The 22,022-nt window shown below is 47.2% G+C and overlaps 1 protein-coding gene across 1 annotated transcript in view; it reads left to right on the top strand.

Moving 5' to 3' along the window:
• The window catches only part of NCKAP1L (NCK associated protein 1 like), a 56,923-nt gene extending 38,390 nt beyond the window's left edge, over positions 1 to 18,533 (top strand). Inside the window, exons 20-32 of the mRNA XM_007081429.3 lie at positions 205 to 350; positions 634 to 765; positions 2,233 to 2,451; positions 4,332 to 4,462; positions 7,174 to 7,271; positions 7,407 to 7,500; positions 7,657 to 7,739; positions 8,039 to 8,119; positions 11,083 to 11,176; positions 12,095 to 12,211; positions 12,587 to 12,696; positions 14,181 to 14,270; positions 18,144 to 18,533. Coding sequence (XP_007081491.1) covers positions 205 to 350; positions 634 to 765; positions 2,233 to 2,451; positions 4,332 to 4,462; positions 7,174 to 7,271; positions 7,407 to 7,500; positions 7,657 to 7,739; positions 8,039 to 8,119; positions 11,083 to 11,176; positions 12,095 to 12,211; positions 12,587 to 12,696; positions 14,181 to 14,270; positions 18,144 to 18,275 — 1,527 coding nt within the window. The 3' untranslated portion in view covers positions 18,276 to 18,533. The remainder of the gene's footprint in view (positions 1 to 204; positions 351 to 633; positions 766 to 2,232; positions 2,452 to 4,331; positions 4,463 to 7,173; positions 7,272 to 7,406; positions 7,501 to 7,656; positions 7,740 to 8,038; positions 8,120 to 11,082; positions 11,177 to 12,094; positions 12,212 to 12,586; positions 12,697 to 14,180; positions 14,271 to 18,143) is intronic.
• The last annotated feature ends 3,489 nt before the right edge of the window (positions 18,534 to 22,022 follow it).

Genomic DNA, 22,022 nt, shown 5'->3' on the forward strand with positions numbered 1-22,022 from the left:
CCCTACCCATGGAGAGATATTTAGTGATACCTAAAAGAAATGAGTGCATTTCAAATTGGCCCCCATTCAAGGAGGAGATGCTGGAAGGAAAGAGGGAGAAAGGCAGACAAATAAAAGAATAGACAATAGTGGAGGGTCTGCGAGATGGGCTCCTTGTCAGTTTTAGAAATGGATCTCACTATTCACTTGTGTTTGTCCCTAAAGCTTCTACCTAAGCACTGTGCCACTACCATCAGCAAAGCCAAGAATAAGAAAATCATGAAGCAGAGGCAGACTCCCAGAAAAGGAGAACCTGAGAGAGACAAGCCAGGAGCTGAGAGTCACCGGAAGAACCGCAGCGTCGTCACCAAGTGAGGACCTGGGCCCTTGAGGGCTAGGTGGCCACTGCCTCCAAGAAGGGAGAGCAGGGAAGAGGGAAGGTGATTCGGCAGAAGAACGTGGGAGTGGTGGTGGCAAATGGCAGATATGGAAAAGCACTTCCGTGTGAATTTCCTACTTTGCCTTTGAAGGCGGCATCAATGTCCTAGAAGCTGAAAGGGTCTGAGGGTCATGGGCCTGACAAATCCTTCCTGGGTACTAGCAGGTAGTGCCAGCCCTGTAATTAAAGCTCGCTTTACTTTCTCAATTTCCCAGCATGGACAAGCTACACCTAAACTTGACAGAATTGGCACTGACAATGAATCATGTGCACAGCTTCTCTGTGTTTGAACACACGATCTTCCCTTCTGAGTATCTCAGCAGCCATCTGGAGGCCAGACTCAACAGGTATCACTCTTTCCTTGTCTTCTATGTTTGCATAGTATGGTAGTCCTTTTTTTTTTTTTTTTTTTTAGAGAGAGAGAGAGAGAGAGAGAGAGCACACACATGTGAGTGTGTGCGTGTGCGTGACTGGGGAAGGAGCAGAGAGAATCTTTTATTAAAAAATTTTTAAAAATTTATTTCATATATAGAGAGGGAGCACAAGTGGGGAAGAGGGAGAGAGGAAGAGGGAGAGAGAGAGAGAGAGAGAGAGAGAGAGAATCCCAAACAGCCTCTATGCTCAGTGTGGAGCCTGACATGGGGCTCTATTCCATGACCCTGGGATCATGACCTGAGCCAAAATTGAGTTGGATGCTTTACTGATTGAGCCACCCCGGTGCCCCTGCATAGTATGGTAGTTCTTAAAGTTGGGTTCTGTTAGATTCATTCTGGTGGTCACTCTGATGGAGTTAATCTGGCATAGGTCTCAAGTATCTTTATTAAAATGCAATTAACAAAAAAGGTCCCAACATTCTACAGGTGGTTTGGTAAACAACCAGAACTGATCACCACTGGTTTAGTGGTTTAGTAGAGTGAGCAGGGATTTCGCGGTCAGGAGACCTGTGTTGACATCCTGGCCATTAGTTAAGACACTGAAGTGGGGAATCTGACTTGTTTGCGCCTTGTTTCCTACCCTGCAAATAAGGATAATGATATTTACCTTATAATGAGAATTACCTGTAATTGAGAATTGGTATAGAATTAAAGGTAATAATGTGTACGAAGTTCCTGACACATATAGGCTTCAATAAAATAGATTCCCTCCCTTCACTTTGCCTCTCTTTCCATTGCCCCCTGAAGTAGGAGGAATATTCCTTATATTGGAGTTGAGTGCTATAGTCAGTAATTAGGGGAATGAGGGGAAGAGGTTTTGGTTTTTTTGTTTTTGTTTTTTGTCTTAAATAATACTCCAGTCTTCTATGTTTTGTTTTGGAATTTGTAATCTATTCGCTTGAGTTGCCAGGGAAGGCGTGCTTGAGAAAGTGACATTTGGGTAAACTCCTGAAGAAGCCAAGTGTGTGACTATCTGAGGAAAGAGCGTTCTAGGTAGAGGAAATAGCCAGGGCAAAGGCTCTGAGATGGGAACCTGCCTAGAATGTTCAGGGACACGGGGGAGGCCAGGATGGCTGGACCAGAATGAGCCAGGGACTGATGGGTCAGATGTCAGGTTAGAGACTAGGTTGGAGGAGTTGGCAGACTGTGTAGGTATTTCTATGTCATTGTAAGGACTTTGACTTTGACTCTGAGTGAGATGGGGAGCCTTGACAGGGTTTGAGCAGAGCACGAACAAATGTACCTACCTTTTTGGGTTTCTGTGAGATTTAAAGGAGGTAATGTGTGTAGTTAAATCATAGCACAGCACCTGGAACACAGTATAAATGTGCTGCTACCGTGTTTAATATTATGATTGTGATTATGATTTTTGTCACCCAGAGCCATTGTGTGGCTGGCTGGCTACAATGCCACGACCCAGGAGATCGCGAGGCCTTCCGAACTGTTGGCAGGAGTCAAGGCATATGTCGGTTTCATACAGTCACTGGCCCAGTTTGTGGGTGCAGATGTTTCTAGAGTCATCCGCAATGCCCTCCTGCAGCAGACACAGCCACTGGACTCGTGTGGGGAACAGACAATCACCACTCTCTACACAAATTGGTCAGTGTTGCTTAGCCTCTTCCCTGCCTTATTCCTTTGTTACCACTTTTGCCTTTACACGGTCAGACCTTGGGTCCAGGCATTTCAGCTCTGAGGGTCATAGACCCCCAAATAGAGGCTTGTTTCTGCTAGAGGACTAGAGCAATAAGCGGGGGGCAAACCCAGATGTCCTTCTTTCCATGTACCATCTATTTCTGACCTTCCATGTAACACCATTCGTCTACCCTGTAGTAATTTGACCTTTCCCCTCTTATTCTCCAGTTCCTAATCTTCCTTTTCTGGATTCTTACTGTTTTAATTTCAAATGCTCTCTCTTCCTCTTTCTGAAGTTCTCTTATTTCTCTTTGCCCAGCTTCTCTCCCTGAAGACTATTCTGTCTAACGCAGTATCTCCAGAATACAATCACTTCATCCCAGATACGACCATGTCGAGTCTAGCAGTTTGTTTTTAATAGGAAGGGAGCCGCCTCTCCAAAACCAGAGGAGGTAGGGATTAGCAATGTTTCCTTTGAGAGTTTAAGGATGGAAAGGAGCCGGATTCCTACCTCCCCAAGCCACTGGGTGGCGCTCTTAATCCAATATCAGCTCAGCAGGAGCCAGGCTGCAAAGAGCCCCCCTGAGCAGGGGGAAAGACGGAGACCAGTTTTGCAAGTAAGAATGCCACCAGGGGCGTGTCAGGAAAGGAAAATGGGTGCTGTGGGTTAGGTGAAGACTTTGAATTGTTAAAGAGGGCATGCTTCTCTGAAGGGGGCACCCACCCCTTACCTCCACCTGATCACTACCCCCACGAAGCGCCTTACTTTTAATGGAAAGTCTCCCAGTTTCAAAATTTTGACAACAAATTCAAACTAAAAGAAAAAACCCCTCACCTTTGACGGCTGGGTTTGCCCCCCACCCAGGGGACTTCTGTAAGACCTAGACCCAGAGCTAGTTCCTGGGTGAGTGGCAGGGCCGGCCACACCCTCCTTTGCCTGGAGGTCAGGAGGGGATATTTGGAGGCTGGATGACCAGTGCTCACAAGGCTTCTGTCAGTCCAGGAGGTTTGACTTGGGACTCGGCTTCTAGAATCCTATGTCCTCAGTCCAACATTCTTTTATTTAAAAATTTTTTTTAACATTTATTTATTATTGAGAGACAGAGACACAGCGAGAGGCAGAGAGAGAGGGAGACACAGAATCTGAAGCAGGTTCCAGGTTGGTCCAACATTCTTTTATTTTATTTTTTTTAATGTTTATTTATTATTGAGAGACAGAGACACAGTGTGAGCAGGAGAGGAACAGAGAGAGAGGGAGACACAATGGAACAGAGAGAGAGGGAGACACAATCTGAAGCAGGGTCCAGGCTCTGAGCTGTCAGCACAGATCCCGACTTGGGGCCCGAACCCACAAACTGTGAGATCATGATCTGAGCCGAAGTCGGATGCTTAACGAACTGAGCCACCCGGGCGCCCCCCCTCAGTCCAACATTCTCGTTGGAGAGGTTGAGGCTAAGTATATTTCAGAGGAGCCCAGTTAGTAGGAACTTTTTTCTTGTCAGTTTGGGCTTGTCTTACCTGACAGAGAGAGGCCTAGGGCGAGGGGAGAGAGAACAGTTGGAAAAGAGCAGGGGCTGAGAGAGGGGAGTGCATACTGTTACATCTGACAGCGCCCGTGAAATACCCTGTGGACTGGAGGAGAAGCAGAATTACAACACTGCCAGTTGTTCTTGAGCCAATGGCTTGGGGTGTTAATTAGAGTGTTTTGCTGTCTTCTTTGAGTTTCTTCCCCCCACCCCAGCCTTTGGCAGAGTTTCTCTTCCCGAGCCCAGTGGTAGTAGTGGGGAGCAATGGCAGGGAGAAACAATCGAATGCTAAAATCGTGTGCTTTCTTGCCCAACCCTTAGGTACCTAGAAAGTCTGCTTAGACAGGCGAGCAGTGGCACCATCATCCTCTCCCCCGCCATGCAGGCCTTCATCAGCCTTCCCAGAGAGGGGGAGCAGAACTTCAGCGCAGAGGAGTTCTCTGACATCTCTGGTGAGCCCGGGGCCTGGTCTCCTTGGCGAGGAGCTGAGCCTTTCCCCTCAGTTCAGCATCTCAGCCTCCAGACCTTCCCAGAGGCTCATTCTGTAGGCTCCTTAACATCTCTGCGGGATTACACGTTGGGGACAATAAAGAGATCCTAAGTGAGAGCCAGAATTGAGGAGTGGCCGGGGGGTTGCAGGTGGAGAGGGAGAATGAGGGGAGTTGGGAGCTAGGTAAGGCCACTCAAGTTACTGAAAGGGTTTATTTTTCGAAGGGTGGTAAATAGTTATTTTCCATTTCCACACAGAATAAAGAGTTAGACATATAATGAAGGGTAAAGGATAAATAAATAAATGTAAGAAGGGAATTCTGATATTTGGAGTTATTAAATAGTGGTCTGATGTCATGGCATCTTCTTTCTGAGGGATAAATTTTAGGGCCTGAGCCAGAGCTTGGATTGCTGATGTATAATGATGATAAAATAATAGATGACATTCGCTGTGGGCTAAGTTGTAAATGTTCACACCTATTAATCCCTTTAATCCTCACAATGGCTTTGAGGTAGGAACTCCCATTACCCCCATTTTACAGATGAGGACACTGAGACACAGGGAGGTTAAGGAGCTTACCTAAGGTCACACATTCATAAATGTCTGAACTGGGATTTCAACTCAAGGCAGTCAAATTCTAGAACCTGGGTGCTTAATCACATGCAGTGCTGCTTCCCAGTGTCTAGAAGGACTTTTGTGTCTTAAGGCCGGTGGGTAAGGATTGTGGAGTGAATGAGTTGGGGTGTCCTTCTCTTTTTAAAAGAGGGCTGGAAGCCATACAGATCCTTTTTAATGGATTTGTTTTACTGACTGATTGATGAACTATCCTACTGTTTCCTCCCTCCTTTCACCTCCATGTAAATCCTGGCTCCTGCATGGTGTCTGGTACAGGTGGGGGATGCTTTCCTGACCCCGCCTTCTCCATTCTTCCCCTTCCTTGTTTGAGGCGGGGGGGGGGCATGTTATAGAAGAGCACACAGTTCTGTTGTCCAGTGCTGTCTCCTTCTTACCCTCATTCTGACTCCATCAGTAAGCTGACCCTACTCTTTGCGTTCTGGAGGCTTCAGATGTCCCCTTTCATCAACTCCACCCACAAACTGTAGGCAGCATCTAAAATCAGCTTTAGGTCTTGCTGACAACTGATGAGCAGCAGGAGGTAAGGCTGATTCCCCCTTCTACCACCCCCACCCCAATTTCCCCGAGTTACCATGGTGATGGGGCAATGCTACTGTAAAAATAGATAGATGGAAAGAGAAGGATGGCCTAGGGTTACTAGCCTGGAGTTGAGAAGACTAGAGTAAGGAGATTCAGCAGATCTGAACTGGATGATCAGTGTGTTTTCTCTCTCCAGGGGAGGCAGTTCAGCCCCTCTTCCTCTCTATCAGCCATTTTGGCATTATCAAGTTGACCAGGTGGCACATCTTTTTCTAATTCTCAGCTCAGTTTTTTCTACTATAAATCGGAGAGGCCAGAAGTGTGTAGTATTTACTCTAGACGGGGCTCTGACCAAGTTCCACTTCCTCTGTTCTTGGTGGAAGCAGAGATCAACTGGTCCTGCCTTCAACAGCTTGAGCGTGAGCCTTGATTTCTTTCCCCTCTGAACTCCTATTAACAACGCTAAACTCACTTTTCTGCTACCGGTCTCTTGTTGTTGCTACTTTTGGTTTTGTACGATTTTCTCTGCTGGGATGATGCATGGCCAAAGACCATCGCTGGAGCTCCTTCCTATTTGGATTTGTCACTAATGTTTCCAACAGGGGATTTCCCCAGTAGGGTGTCGTTTAATCCACAAAGAGCCAAAAGTGGGATGAGTAGGGACAGATAAGGCATCCGGGGCAGACTAGAGGGAGGAAGGACTTAGAGGAAAAAACAACTGGGATTCTGGGGATGTGTGTTGGTTATGAAAAAGAAAAGGTAGGTCCAGGAGAGGAAAATTTGGACAGTGAAGCATTCAATAAGGGAAGCAGAGGGAGGAGCACAGAAGACACCAGAGCTTAGATAAGAAACTAGTTGTGGTATCTACAGAAAGGGGCAATAAGAAGACATTGTGCTAGGTTTCAGGTACCAGCCCTTGACTTGGTTAAGTGACCTTGAACAAGCGCTTGACCATGTCTGTTAAACCAGAAGAATGTACTGTATACCTCAGAGGGCTGTTAATAATGATCACATCAATAATCCTTTAATCATATATATCTTTGTGGGCTTCTAAGATTTTTAGCATGGGCTCTTATTGACTCTCATATCCACTCCGTGAAGTATTCGGGGCAGATATTAATTTCTTCATTTTACAGAGAGGTAAATGGAGGCTCAGAAGGGTCAGTGATTTGTTTAAGGTCTTACATCTAACAAGTTAGTACAGCTAGTCTTGCAAGAGCAAAACCCAGGTACCCCAGAAAGGGACTTGGGAAAGGATCGCTTCCTGTAAGAATGTAAAGTAAATATCATTTGCGGTAAGTGTTTGCGTGAGTACCAGTGGGGAGGGGGTAAATGGTCCCACAGGATGGCCAGGTCTGTCACCTAAATGTAGGATTGCAGGCCACTTCTGCTCCCCAACTTCCCACTTCCTTTCCTTGAGGAAAAATATTGTAAATGTTCAGATTTACCGTCTGTCTGTGGTGTAAACACTCCAGTGCTCTCTGAGTCCCACCCGGGACCACTGTAACTCTGTTTCAGAGATGCGGGCCTTGGCTGAACTGTTGGGCCCCTACGGCATGAAGTTCCTGAGTGAGAACCTGATGTGGCACGTGACCTCTCAGATTATGGAACTGAAGGTACTGTGGAAACAAGGCCTGGGAAAAGGCGCAGCCTCAGGGAAAAGGGGCAGGAGTAGGAGATTGGTCCGGGGGTGGGGGGATGTACCACAGTCTTGTCTAATCCTGCTTCATGTCTCTGTGTCCTGGCTGCAGAAGCTGGTGGTGGAAAACATGGATGTACTTGTTCAGATCAGATCCAACTTTAGCAAGGCAGACTTGATGGCTTCTCTGCTGCCCCAGCTGATAGGTGAGCACCTCCCTGATGGGACAAGGAACTGTAGCCATGGCATTACGGATGACAGGGGTTTTGGGGGAGTGGGGCGGGGCTAGGCTGGGTGTGCAGAAGCAAAACCCGCACTAGTCTCCTAAGTTCTACTTTTCTCACGCTCTTCCTTCTCCGCAGGGGCTGATAATGTGCTGAAACGCATGACCATCATTGGAGTTATCCTCAGTTTTAGGGCCATGGCCCAGGAGGGACTTCGGGAGGTGAGCTGAGGGCAAAGGGCTGCCCCAGAATCACAGATGCCCCTGAGGGGAGGGTTTGTATGAGAAATCGTGGAGATGTGTGGTGAGCATTGAGGAGAGAGGGGGAACGTAATTTGGTAGAGGTCCCGGAAGATCTCTGGGGACAGATGAGCAGAGGACACCTAGAAGCATGATGCGAGGGCCGCGTGGGAGGCTGGTGGGGCCCTTATCCAAGCTGGGGCCCTTGTTATGTTTGTTCCGTCTATCTTTGCAGGTACTGGCACTGCCCTGTGAACTCATTTATCTTCTCTCTCCTCCAGGTGTTCTCCTCCCACTGCCCATTTCTCATGGGTCCCATAGAGTGCCTGAAGGAGTTTGTCACCCCAGACACAGACATCAAGGTATGGGACAGCTCGAAGTGCAATCCATTTAGGAGATTGTTGTTGTAGAAAGGACGTACCCAGGACCTCGTGAGGGAGGGAGGGCTCTGAAGAATACTGTAGGGAAGGAGCCAGCATTTGAATTTTTTTTTAAATCTTTATTTATTTTTGAGAGAGAGCGAGCGAGCAGGGGAGGAACAGAGAGAGAAGGAGACACAGAATCTGAAGCAGGCTCCAGGTTCTGAGCTGTCAGCACAGAGCCCGAGGTGGGGCCCAAACTCACAAACTGCGAGATCATGACCTGAGCTGAAGTTGGACACTTAGCTGACTGAGCCACCCAGGCGCCCCAAGGAGCCGGCATTTGAATAGGAAGGAGCTGGGAGAGATTTTGTAGAGAGAGGAGTAGTGGTCAGACGATATTCTTGGAGAGACAGGGCAGAGCTGGAGAGACATGAGGGGGATGGACAGAGGTGGGAGCCTGGCGTACCTGTGAGAGGGTTGGGGAAACGTTACTGGAGAAAGGTAAGATCTAGGGTAGCATCGGCGGCTTTTTCTAGCTAAAGTGTGCCAATTAGATACTGAACTGTGTGCAAACAAGTTCCCTCTTCAGTCAGGAGCTCAGGTACTTTTTGTAAAATGATTTATTGCTTCCATCCCCACCCTCTCCACCTGAGCCCAGTTTCCCTTTTCTGGCCTTTCCTTCCTCCTGGTTCTGAAACTTTTTGATTCCTCTATGTCTGTGTCACCTGGCTCAGGCCTGCATCTACTACAGAGATGGACAGAGGAGGAGGGGCTTCTGCAGGCACCCTGAGTAGAACATCCACTTCTCTGCCCGCCCCCCCCCCCTCATCTTTGCAACATCTTCTTGTCTTTTGGATCACCTGAAACAAACAGGTCTGTTATGTAGGGTATACAGCCAAAGGCTGGGAACAAGGGTCTTCAGACACATAGGGCAGGCCACTTCTTCATGGAGAGAGCTCTGTGATTAAGAGGGAACTGGTCAGCAGGAAGAATCAAAGTTGGATATTAAGAAAAACTTCCTTGCCTTGAGATCAAAGGAATTATGAAATTTACCCTCTCTCCCCCTGAACCTCAGGCTGAAGCAGTCCTGGGGACCATGTGGGTTTGATGTTTCACTGGGCTGGCTGCCCCTTCTGACCGTTCTTTTACAATGAACTTGGGTTTCTGGAAGCTGCTGATGTCGGGGACGAATGCTATAGCCTGTCAGAAGCTTGTCTACCTGTATCTCCTGGGCAGCACTGATTTTAGGCCCTGCCTGCTTGTGAAAATAAGTAGGTTGGAGCCGGAGTTGGGGGGGAGGAGAGGTGGCCTGTCCATCAGAGATTCTGTTGCTGTCTCAGAGGAGTGTGAAGATTAGGGAAAGAGAAAATAAGACTCCTTCGATCATCCCTTTCTTCTTCCAGAAAAATCACAGGTCATGGACCCGGTCCCTGATCTCCCCAGACCCATGAACTATAGGGAATTTAAATAAAGGGCAGAGCAGGACGTGGCAAAGGTGAGCCTTCCATGACAAGTACCATAGGTGAAGTGTGTGTTGATTGGTGTATCTGTAGGGTGCTTTGCTAAAGTTACCCCACCCAGTTGTCTACTCTTGAAACAATTGTCCTTGTTCTCTCCAAACATTTTCAAGTAATTTGGTTAACCTCAAATGAGGTCTAAATACTCGGCATGGGAGTGGGGCTTTGGGGCCATATCCCGGGAACTTGATTTTAAGTACTAGAGATTCAAGTATCGATCAATAAGTGTATTTTTGTAATTTAAATTTGGTTAGCTAACATACAGTTCAATATTGATTTCAGGAGTAGAATTTAGTGATTCATTACTTACATACAACACCCAATGCTCATCACAACAAGTGCCTTCCTTAATGCCTGTCACCCATCTAGCCCATCACCCACCCACCTCCCTCCAACAATCCATAGTTTGTTCTTTATTGTTAAGAGACTTTTATGGTTTGTTTCTCTCTCTTCTCTCTGTCTCCCTTCCCATATGTTCATCTGTTTTGTTTCTTAAATTCCATCAATCAATAAATGTTAATTGAATACCTTCTATGTGCTTAGCGTTGTGTTAAAAACTAAAGAGGAGAAAAAGAAGTGCAATGTTCCTGGCTTTGAGATAAAGGAAGAGGAGGAAAGGAATAATGTTGATTGGTGACTAATGTTTATTAGTGACTCTGAGTGTGTAGGGTAGATGCTTTATACATGTGACCTAATTTAATCTCCACAACAACTCTGTGAGGTATTGTTCTCCCAGTTTTACAGATGAGGAAACTGAGGCTCAAAGAGGTTAAGTAACTTTTAGCCAAGGTCACACATTTAGAAAGTGGTGGTCCTGGGATTTGAACCCAGATCTTCTCACTCCAAGGCCTTTATCTCCCCTCAGATGCCATGAGGTTGTAAAGGATTATTTTCTAGGTGCTGAGATAAGCCATATGTGCCACCTCCTATCTGAAAAGGTAACTGATAATACCATGTGTGATCCATGCTAAGTCCGTGGTACCACTTTAGGAAGGAAGAGATGAATCGGGCCTGAAGTGTTTCAGTGAGGGCTTCACACATAATATGAGATTTGAGTTAAGCCTCAAGGGGTGGGTGTAACTTAGATATAAGTAGAGGTCAGGAAAAGACACTGTAGATGAAGAGGGAACCAAAGTATGACAGTAAGGAAGCAAGTTGTAGTTTGGAGGCAGTGAATTGATGACTCTGGTTGCATTGACTGTAGGAAGCTCTTGGGGAATTAAGAGTGAGAGAGGAAATTCGTACTGTGGAATATCTGAATGCCAAACAAAAGCATTCGTGCCTTTTCTCTGTAGGTTATGGAGAGCTATGAAAAGAATACCTAGAAAAGATGATAATTCACTGAAGGGTTAACATCTGTGATCCGGGAATCCTGACTACCTGTAGCTTCTGTCAAACACTTCCCTCTGGGAACCCTGTCCAGAATGTTGTTTTCTTCTCTACTAGGTGACCCTGAGTATCTTTGAGCTGGCCTCTGCTGCAGGAGTGGGCTGTGACATTGACCCAGCCCTGGTGGCTGCCATTGCCAATCTGAAAGCTGGTAAGATTGGGGAAAGTGGGCAAGGGAGGGCTTGGACCATTATTTTCAGGTGGGAAAATGTCAATGTCAAAAGAAATCTTCCCTTGGGATTGTGAATTCAGAGGATATAAGCTGGGAGCTAAAGAAAGACTTAAAGTGCAGTCCCTAACCCCCAGAAAACATTTACATAGGCAATTTAGATTCCTAGCCACGTTCCAACCAGTTGACCTGTCAATCTGCTAAAAAATATTAAGTGAGAGCCCCTTTGATGCTCAGCAAATACTCAAAGGAACTTGTGCTCTAGTTGGGGAGGTAAGATTAATGCAAATGAGACAATGAGAGAGCAAGCCACAGTTACATGTGATTTCATGCTGAGTTACATGTGATTTCATGCTGTGGTACAGCATCTATGTGCCTCAGAGTGATCTGGTGCTCTCCCCTCCCATAGAATCACCCTGATGCTATTCACTTCTTCCTCTCGTCTCCCGTTGTCTTTTACATTTCCCGGTACACATTTCCTCTTTCTTACGCACACTCAGAATGGGATGAAACCAAGGGGCTGGTATCAAGCCCTTTTAAAATTGCTGGACTGTCCCTTCTCTCTTAGTTTGGTAAGACTCTTCCCTCTCCTTCCTGCCTCCCCACCCCATCAGGCAGCTGACAGTGTCCTCTGACTGCATGTCCACAGAGCCCTTCCCCAAGAGCTCCACTTTGGTCACCAGAGGAGGCCTCCAGGATCAGGCCCCTCATGAGAAGTGGAGTCCAGTCCTGTTCCCCTTCAGCAAGAATGACTTGCCTGCAGTGCTTTAGAAAGCGTTTTCCTAGATAATTTTCTTACAGGATCTTCCCAGTAATCCTGGGAACTAGAACCTCTATAGAAGATAACTCCTGTTTGCTGATATTACTTTCCCTCTTTTTTTTTTTTTTTCGTCTTACCAGATACTTCATCCCCTGAGGAAGAATATAAGGTGGCCTGCCTGCTCTTGATCTTTCTTGCTGTTTCCCTCCCACTCCTCGCCGCTGACCCTTCTTCTTTCTATAGTATTGAGAAAGATGGTAAGTAAGGAGTAGGTGGGAGGGACCAGTGCTATTAGGATAGTCTCCTGGGGTAGGGAGAGGAGACGGAGACATTTGTCTGGAGAATGTACAGAATTCTGACTCAGGTGTAAAGTTCTGTTTCAAAGAACACTTGAGAATGAAGTCTCCGTAAAATTCAATTCCAGTGAGATTTCTTAGGAATACCCTTATCCTAATATCTAAATATCTTCTGATGTTTCTAGGAATATCATCCCCCAAATGCCTCCTGGTCCTTTTGGTGTCAAACGGGGGTGGCCTAGCCTGAAACAGTGAGAAAGTACCAGCTGGGGTCAGCCTGGGGTGGCTCACTTTATTCCTTTTTGTGTCTCTCCCCCTCTGTCAATCATAACCTAGGTTACAACAACAATATTCACTGCTTGACCAAAGCCATCATCCAGGTATCTGCTGCCCTCTTCACACTCTACAACAAGAACATCGAAACTCACCTCAAGGAGTTTCTGGTGGTGAGTACAGAGCCCAAGGCATAGCCCACCTCAAGCCCAACACAGGGCTTTGAGATCAAGAGCTGAGCTGTGATCAAGAGTTGAGTTGGACACTTAACTGACTGAGCCACCCAGGGACCCCCAAGTCCTCTGTTTTTAATAAGGTCTCCGGGACGTCTGATGCACAATCAAATTGGAGACACCAAGTTTTAGAACCCATAAGGAAGCCCTTTCCAACTCTAATCCTCACAAACAACAACGGAACCTTTTTTCACATTCTCAAACCTTAGTGTAAATCAGAATCACCTGGAGAATTTCTGAGTCAGTAGATTTGAGGTGGGGCTAGAAAATGTGCGTTTCCAAGATCCCAAGTTGATGCTGTTCATCCTGGGATCTCGCTTTGAGAACCACTGGGCTTGATTTCTAGGACTGGGGCTTATAATCAGGCAGCCGATTCTACTGTAGGTTACATCCCATTTATTCGAGAAAAATTGTTTCAAAAAATATTTTTAGCCAAGGTTTGACTCCCTGTAACAATCACCATTTATCTTATCTTAAGTTTTGCCTCTGGAAAAACACAGAATAAGTAGTCTCTTTCCATTGTTGAAAACCCTGGGGTTTTCCATTCTAAGTCCTCCATGGTAGAATTCAATCCATACGCTTCTGATACATGGTCCATTACCCACTGCCTGACTTCAGCATTCTCAACAATGGGGAACTTATTCCTCTGCAAAGCATGGGCCTGACTTAAGAATTAGGGCCTCATTTGTCTCCTTTTAGGAGGACACACAGTAAATCATATTCTCTCCGGAATCATACCATTTTCCTGGAAGCTTAGAGGGTCTCCATTTAAACTGGGCCAGCCAGCCAATCAGAATGGGATCCGAGCATCTTAGATATAAAGAATATTCGTACCAGATCTCTAAGATGGGGTGAGAAGGGACCCCCTCTCCCCTTTTCCGTTTGCCCTGTTTCTTTACTGAATGAGAGTAACCTGGGCCTGGGATGCGGTTAACCATGTTTCTTCCTCCCTCTTTGATCTGTTGGGGGCCTGGAGGTGAATGGAGAGGGACAGGCATTTGGGAGTTGACAGGAGGGGAATGTGAAGAACACTGCCTCTGAATCAGAGGCCCAGCTCTGTCTCTAGTCTGGTGGGGAGTCAGCTGTAAACAACTTGGTGACAGTGCTGTCTGAAGGCTGCCTAGGAAAAGGGATTAATCTCCAGCATACAGTATTACCTGTCTTTGTTCTAGCTTTTGTCCTCGCCCCTTGCAGCCTCTCCCCCAGCACCTCTGGCAACCTCCTGTTGTCTGCCCTGCCTGGTTTACAGGCAAAGCGCGTCTCTGGAGCCTAGGGGATTTGCTACTTTTCCACCCAGAGTCTCCAGGAACATCGCAGCACTTCTTAACTCTCCTCCTTGATCTTTGCTTAACTTCCTGTAGCCTGAGGCTGTCCCACTCTGACCTCCATAAAAATCTGCTTTCTTACAAATTCTTCCCCTACAGGTGGCTTCTGTCAGCCTCCTGCAGCTGGGCCAGGAGACTGACAAGCTTAAAACCAGAAATCGGGAATCCATTTCTCTGCTCATGCGCTTGGTATGTATTTGGTTTAAGTTGGTCTGGGAACAGAAAGAGCAAAGGCCAGAGGGTTTTGTGTCCTTGCCTTGTTGTGACTCAAAAGCATGAACTCAGGGGCACCTGGGTGGCTCAGTCGGTTGAGCGTCTGACTTGGGCTCAGGTCATGATCTCACAGCCCATGGGTTCCAGTCCCATGTGGGGCTCTGTGCTGACAGCTCAGAGCCTGGAGCCTGCTTTAGATTCTGTGTCTCCCTCTCTGTCTCTGCCACCACCCCCCCCCCCCCATACATTCTCTCTCTCTCTCTCTCAAAAATAAATAAAAACATTAAAAAAAAAAAAAAAAAAAAAAAGGCCTGAACCCAGAACTGAATTCGGCCTGACCGTTAGGACTCACATTCTGGCTAACCTTCCAGACTTGTCCTGTAATCCCAAGGTAGAGTCTTCAATGACTTCTCTGCAGGACAGGGCCTACCTTGTCCCTGGCTGACTGGGTCCTTTTTCCTGCAGCATTCTCAAGTCTGATCTGATGGGGCAGCTGTGTCCCTCATCCATAACTGCCTGTCCAGTGCATGTTTGATTTTACTTGACCACTTCCTACCACTGTATGTCTTGTCCTTAAGAAGTACTATGGGAAGGGTGCGGAATAATACAGAGCTGAACTGGGGGTGGGGAACTGGGGGCTCAGAGGAGGAAAGAATTTTCCCCTGAAAAGCTATTAAGACCGAGAGCGCGGTGGGTCATGAATCAGGCGCCTCCTGCTATCTCTTTCTTCCCAAGCTGTGGGCTTTTTGCTACTTTGGCAGAAACTTCTGGGAACTCTGACTCAGTTAACTTAAAAAAATCTTTTCCTCATGACGCTGTTTTCCTCTTCAACACGCTTACTCACTCTTTTGCTCTAAATGTCTGATTCTCCAGGTTAGTACTGCATTTAAATATGGTCAGGAGAGACTCCGGGACTGACCCCTGTGTTTCAGAGGCCCTCCTCTGGCGTATGGGGAGAGGACAGGCCCATCTGGAGCCTATGCTCCGCCTTGAAGTCCACACTAAAGATTTCTGGGACCCCAGAATTCTCTGCTAAGCGGTTCCAGCCTACTTGTAGGGCTTGTGCAAAGTTTCTTCCCCAAGTGCATCCTATTGAGGCGGGCTGTGCTGTTGGAGGATTACCTCTAGTGCTCAGGGAGAGAGACAGAGACAGAGACAGACAGAGAGACACAGAGTGTAAGTAGGGGAAGGGCAGAAAGAGAGGGAGACACAGAATCAGAAGCAAGTTCTGGGCTCTGAGCTGTCAGCCCAGAGCCCCACAGGGGGCTTGAACCTGTGAACCGTGAAATCATGACCTGAGCTGAAGTCGGATGCTTAACTGTCTGAGCCATCCAGGCGTGCCTTTATTTTTATTTGTTAATTAAAAAAATTTTTTTTTGAGTCTAAGAATTCTTAATTCAAACCTGACCTTCCACGAAATTATAAAGGTAGATTGTGAAGGTTGAACAACAGAACATAATAGTTTGATTTATTTAATCACATAGTATGCTGTACTCTTGGCAAGGCCCACAGATGTTAGGGGCAGGCATGCCTGGGACTCCCTTTGAGTCTGCTGTAAATACACAGGCATGGAGTGGGATCTGTGTCTCAGCTAGAAAAAGGCCTAGACTGGGCTAAGGATCCTGATGGAGATGAGAAGAGAATGGAATGAGGGTGTGGGGGGAGGGAGGGGTGTATGGTGAGGGGTGAAAGGGCAGAGGAGGCAGATGAGGGCAAAGGCCAGTAGTGTGCTAGGTAGAGCACAGTCTTTGGAGCAGCATGACCTTGGGCAAGTTAATTAACCTTTCTGAGACTCTGATTCTTTATCCAGAAAAGTGGGCCGTAGTCCTTGCCATAGAGTGTCAGGATTCATAAGAAAATATATGTGAAAGTGCTTAGTACATAATACATGCTCAACGAATGTTAGTTCTCTTTCTCTGCCGCTCATTTTAGTTTCTGGATGATTCTTCATTTGCTTCGTCATTTACTTGGGCAGCTGTCATCTCTGTAAGGTTGGAGGCGATTCTGTATGGCCACTCACCCCTGCCTCCTTCTGCTTTGCTGGTCCCCTGCTCGTCCCCAACTCTCCCCCCCCACCCCTCCCCCTCAGTGTGGGAGGGTGTCTGCCCCTTGTGGCCTCACAGTGAGGCAGCCGAGTAGCTGGGACAGAGCTAGGCCCTTTTTGTTAGAGGGAGAGACCTAGGGAGGAGCTGCTGCAAAGCAATTTAAATGCAAATGTTTCCCCACGGAAATACAGGGGAAGGAACTGTATTCTGAGTTAAGAGGCTACTCATGTAGCCCCAACTCCTGGCCAGGCACTTCTCTCCCTGGGGGTCTTTCTGTCTTGGCTGTCAAGCCTGGGCAGTGCCCACCCCTGTTACTGCCAGCCTGTTCCTGGCATGGGTTTAGCCGGGGAAGAGATGGCTCTCAGAGAATCATAGAATTCTAGATGTCAGGATGAGACCAGATCCTGGCAATTGGTCCAGTCCTTACACTTTATGGGTGAGGAAACTGAGGAGAGGGCGGGAAAGATGACACATGCAAGGTCTCCCCCAAAATATATGGACATGAGAACCCAAGTGTCTTGGCTTTCACTTTAGGGCTGTTTCTACTGCCATGAATTTCCTCCAGTTAGGAGCCGTGTTATCCTCTGTGCTTAATGGAGCAAAGAATAGGAAGTCTTGGGCCAGTGGATTCTTCGTGAAGCCATCACTCATTTCCCTGGACCTGAGGGTCATATCCTAGAAAAGAGACCCTATCTCTCTCCTGGCTTACGGTTTGAAAGTCTTGCCTAGCGAGAAATTCCTTGTGTTATCCAACCTACGATCGGAGCTACTGTTTTTCTGGCAGATTTCCTTTCCTCCAGCCTGCCGTGTCTGTTCCTCTGAGGCTGTTTGTGTGCGTTTGTATGTGCACATATTTGAGAATAGCAGAATCTTATAAAATTTAAAACTTGAAAGGACTTCAGAGAAATAAACACATTAGAGTTGATATAGTAGATTCTCTTTCCAGGATGAATTTTGAGGAATCAAAAACACCAGACATATTGGGGAGGGCCCATCTGTGTAAATTGCCAGAGGATACAGGACACTTCTCTCCAGAGTGTGTTTTTTAGTCCCACAACTTCATGGATGAGGAGAGCACTGAAGGAAATACACCCTGTTTCTTCTTCCGGGATGGGGAGCCTCCAGCCCAATGCTAGGCTGTGGGCTCTTCGCTAATATGCCCCCCTTCCCCCACCCCCTCTACCCTCAGTCTTATCCAGGCATCTTGATCTATCTTTCTGCTTGGCTGTGGGGGCTGCTGGGATCACCATAGCACACAGGCTTCTAATTAAACTAATTAATCATGCCTGCTCCTTTATGCAGCATCCTTACTGCTCCCCAAGCACTGTACTGAGGGAGGGAGGAGACTGAGACCCAGCACAAGAGGACCCATGTGGATTCCAGGCCCTTCTTTCTTGGCCTGCAGTGGTGATTGTTGCCTTCTCTGTAAAGCTCTGTCATTGGCGCTTTTATCCAACCTTACCTGCTTCTGTGCTGCCCCCCGCAAATGATTTGGCATCCAGAATGGGGAAAATGGGAGTTTTTCTGCCACTGGAGAAGTGATTCTTTCCTGCCTTCTGCTTCTGACCTTTTCCTGTAACCCTGAGAAGGGACACAGGGGCCATTATAGGGAAGCTGAAGAGGCCACGTTGCTTTCCTAAAGCTAAACCAAGTGAGGGGAAGAAGGAGGGGGGTGTGATTTAGAAACTTGTTCACTTGCAACTCTAAGAGCCTCAGAGGGCCCAGGAAACTGAACGAAGGAACAGGGTGTCACAGAGTTATACCCTCCCTGAGGTTCTCATCTCTTGACCTGTTTCCCTTCCAGGTGGTAGAGGAGTCCTCCTTCCTGACCCTGGACATGCTGGAGTCCTGTTTCCCTTACGTCCTGCTTCGAAATGCCTATCGGGAGGTATCCCGGACCTTCCACCTGAACCGAGTGCCAACTAGTACCCACTGAAGGGCCATTTGGACCTACCTAAACCCAGGAAGCTGTAGCCATTTTCTCAAGGGATGGGGTTAGGAGCCAGAGCTGATGAACAGACATATGGAGGAACAAAACCAAAACCATCCACGGCTGAGAAATCAAAGAGAAATGGGGCAGACGGTAGGGGGTGGGGGCGGGGGCGGGAGACGGAGGACAGGTGACGGGAAAAATTAGGGAACTGGGGCCACGTGTGTACATTTTAACATAGTAACATATAAATCATGTTTTCTAGCTTGTGGTGGCTGGTGCTTGAGCTCTGACTGGCATGGGTCTCTCGACCTTCATCACTATTCTAGGATAATGCTGGCGGGCAGAGATGATCAATCATCATATTAAACCATAATGAGCTTATAATTCTCCCACTGGAGCTGCTATTGTCTCCTGCACATTCATTAGGACGATTATCTCCTCTCTTCCTCTTCCAAATGTGTTCGGCAAACATTCAGCCTGCTCCTACTGCAAAGTAGTTAATAGCAAAGGAACTTCCTTTTTCCTTTGTGGGGGCTCTTTCAGGAGTCACGGGTCTCTTCCTCTCCTCCATCTCTACTGCCTACAAGAGGGAGTGCCCTTGAGAGATTCTCTCTGGGCCCAGCTGCCCTCACCTGCTCTACTACACCTTGTAGGGACTAAGTTCTCCCATCTGTGTAGCCATAACCCCTCCTGCTTTTTCTTTGACATGCCACAACCCAGAGCCATGGGTCAATCTAGCTAATTCTAAGTCACACCACAACGAGTGGGATCCGAGTCATGTGGGTCCCCCTCCCAGATTGTTTGGGGATACTCTCCCTGCTATCTGGAGCCCCTAATTTAACCCAAATCCCCTTGTTGTCATCCTGGGTACAGCTGTTGCTGTAGGCAGGGATTTCTCTGCTAGATCTTAAATTTCATAGACCTCATTAGATTATAGGGCCCTGAGAGTGGGTATACTTGAGGGAGTCCAAGCTGTTTCAACTTAGCCCTTTTCTGCACTAATTAGAATTTCAAGTGTCACAAAGCCTGGGGCGTTCAAGATAGCACTAAACTAGATTCAGTTAACTCCGTGGCAGGAAAACAGTGGCCCCATCCATCACTTCTGTGCACCACGGCCAAGGAGGACTGGGGCAACAGACAGTAGGTCACAGGTTGAGAGTGGTGGAAATGGGCGAATATAATTAGTTGATTAATTAGGGTCATGTCCATCATTAAGCTATTTGATAGCTGTTTTGGGATTTTGTATGCACGTCTGATCTTTACTTCTCAGTACCCAGGCTTAGTCAATAGTTCTTAAACTTAGCATTCATAATCGATACACAAGTTTTTCTTAGCAACAGTTGTCTGTTCTTCAGGATAGAAGCAACAGAGGATCCAGCTTCAGGCATCAGCTGGTTGTCCTTCCTTGCTGTGGAAGGGACATTATGTTGTAAAGGAGTGACTCAGGGTCAGGCCTATTGAGACTGAGGGCAAAGTTGATCAGGAAGAGGAGTCTCAGACGTATCTGAACAACTACTCCTACATCCTACTCTGCTAGGATCTTACTCTTGAGATGGAGACCTCTTTTCCATGCACGTGTAGCACTACGTAAGAGGAGCCTCTTTTTTTTTTTTTTTTTAATTTTTTTAAATGTTTATTTACTCTTGAAGGAGAGAGATAGAATGTGAGTCAGGGAGGGGCAGAGAGAGAGGGGGAGACCCAGAATCCGAAGCAGGCTCCAGGCACTGAACTGTCAGCACAGAGCCCGATGCGGGGCTCGAACTTCTGATCTGTGAGATCATGACCTGAGTGAAGTTGGTTGCCTGACTGACTGAACCACCCAGGCACCCCAAGAGGAGCCTCTTAAGGACAGAAGAGATAAGTTGCTGCAGGAGAGTAGAGGGTAGACATGATACTTCTTTTTTTTTTCAATTAAAATTTTTATTGAGATGGGGTGCCTGGCTGGCTGTCCTTAGAGCACGTGACTCTTGATCTCAGGGTCATGAGTTCAAACCCCACGTTGGGTGTAAAGCTTACTTAAAAAAATTTTTTTTATTGAGATAATTAATCCACATGCACTTGTGAGAAATAACACAGAGACACTGTGTGTCTACTATACTCCAATTAAAAAAAAAAAAAGGAAAACACAGAGAGCTCTCGTGTATCGTTACCAGTTTCTCCCAGAGGTAGCCTCTTGCAAAATTATAGTCTACTATCATAACCAGGATATTGACATTGATACAATTCATGATCTAATCCAGATTTTCCCAGTTTTACTTATTCTTGTTCCTCTGTGTGTACAAAATGTTGTTCCGTACAGCTTTTTTACAGCCACATCCCCTTCGCCTTCCCGAACACTTGGCAATACAAATCTGTTCTCCTTTTCTAGAAAATGTTGTCATTTGACATAATATCTTTTCACAAACATGTAATTACACACACATTTCTCTGCTACGTATACTTTTCCGAAGTGCTTTCACAACTTCTATGACAATTCTGCAAGGTAGCTGGGGAAGGCTTCCCTATTTGAGGCCAGTCAACAGATTCAGAGACATTCAATGATTTCATGAAGGTCACGTGTTTAACAGTACGTCTAGACCCAGGACCCGAGTCTGGTGTCTCAATCCTCGACGTTTTCTACCTGACCAGACTGCTTCCGCATCTGGGAGCTTTCGCTGTTAGGAAACAGAGACCCTAGAATGAGCGAATAGGAGAAGGTTTGGACATGATGGCCTTCACCACCTGAAACAAAAAGTGTCTAGAGGTGAAGGGACCCATCAGCATTTCAGGCGGTTTGCTTCCTTGACCAGGAGGTTCTCTGACCCCGGACAGCTGGGGACACAATCCGCGATAAGCCGCCTTCTGCTATCAGATGCCCAGCTTATTTTATTCAGGCCTTAAAAGGAACTGAGGAATGAATTCTGAGGGAGAAATTCTGACTCCAGTTTGTTTTGTCTTGCAGGCAGAGAGTAGGTTCTAGGCTCAGCATTTTGATTAGTGCAGTGTTTTCATTAAAGTCTCCATTAACTTGTTTGTGGCAGTGAGATGGAATTATCTCTCCCACGGGGCTCGGGTGAGATGCTTGTAGAGGAGATCCCTTTCCTTTGGGAGGGACAAACGCTGCTCCCCCCACTATGGTGTTCGGTTCAGTGGGCAGGTGGGGCCGGAGCCTGGCAGAGGGGATCTTGCCTGTTGGTCCTTGGCCTGGGAGAAACGGCCAGCCGTTTGAGCACCGGGCCCCAGGAGGGAGGGAGGTTCCAGCTAGGGAAAAGCTTCCTTCACACAGGTCCTCTGTGACCGTATCAGTTCTTCTCCAACAAAGTTTGACTCTCGGAAGAAGCTGGCACATGGCTGAAATGCACTCACGAGGTTGGGGGAAGCGTGTTCTTCCAGTTCTCCCCCTACAGGGCCTCCTGCTTCTCCCAAGTAGCTGTCATCAAAAGAGTTGAAGATGAGTCCCCCCTCAGCCCCCACACCTCAGTGAGTGTCAAGCGCTCTCCTCCCACCTGAATAGGAAGCAGGCGCACAGGCCAGGCTGCAGGTTGAGGAAGTCAGAAGTTAACTTGAGCTGAGTTTGCAGCTCTGGAGAAATTGAGGAGCAGGCTTTTCTCTTGTCACTTTGGAGGGAGAGGATTGTGAGGCTGCCCCTTTAAATAGCATTCCCGTAGGAGGCACATCACATCCATCCGTCACTGCTGCCAAAGCATCATTTTTGGTCTCTATCAAACTCAGAGCTTGTTGGGAGGCATTGTGGGGTTAGGGGAGTGATGA

Source organism: Panthera tigris, chromosome B4 (assembly GCF_018350195.1).
Source record: "Panthera tigris isolate Pti1 chromosome B4, P.tigris_Pti1_mat1.1, whole genome shotgun sequence".
NCBI classification, from domain to species: Eukaryota; Metazoa; Chordata; class Mammalia; order Carnivora; family Felidae; genus Panthera; species Panthera tigris.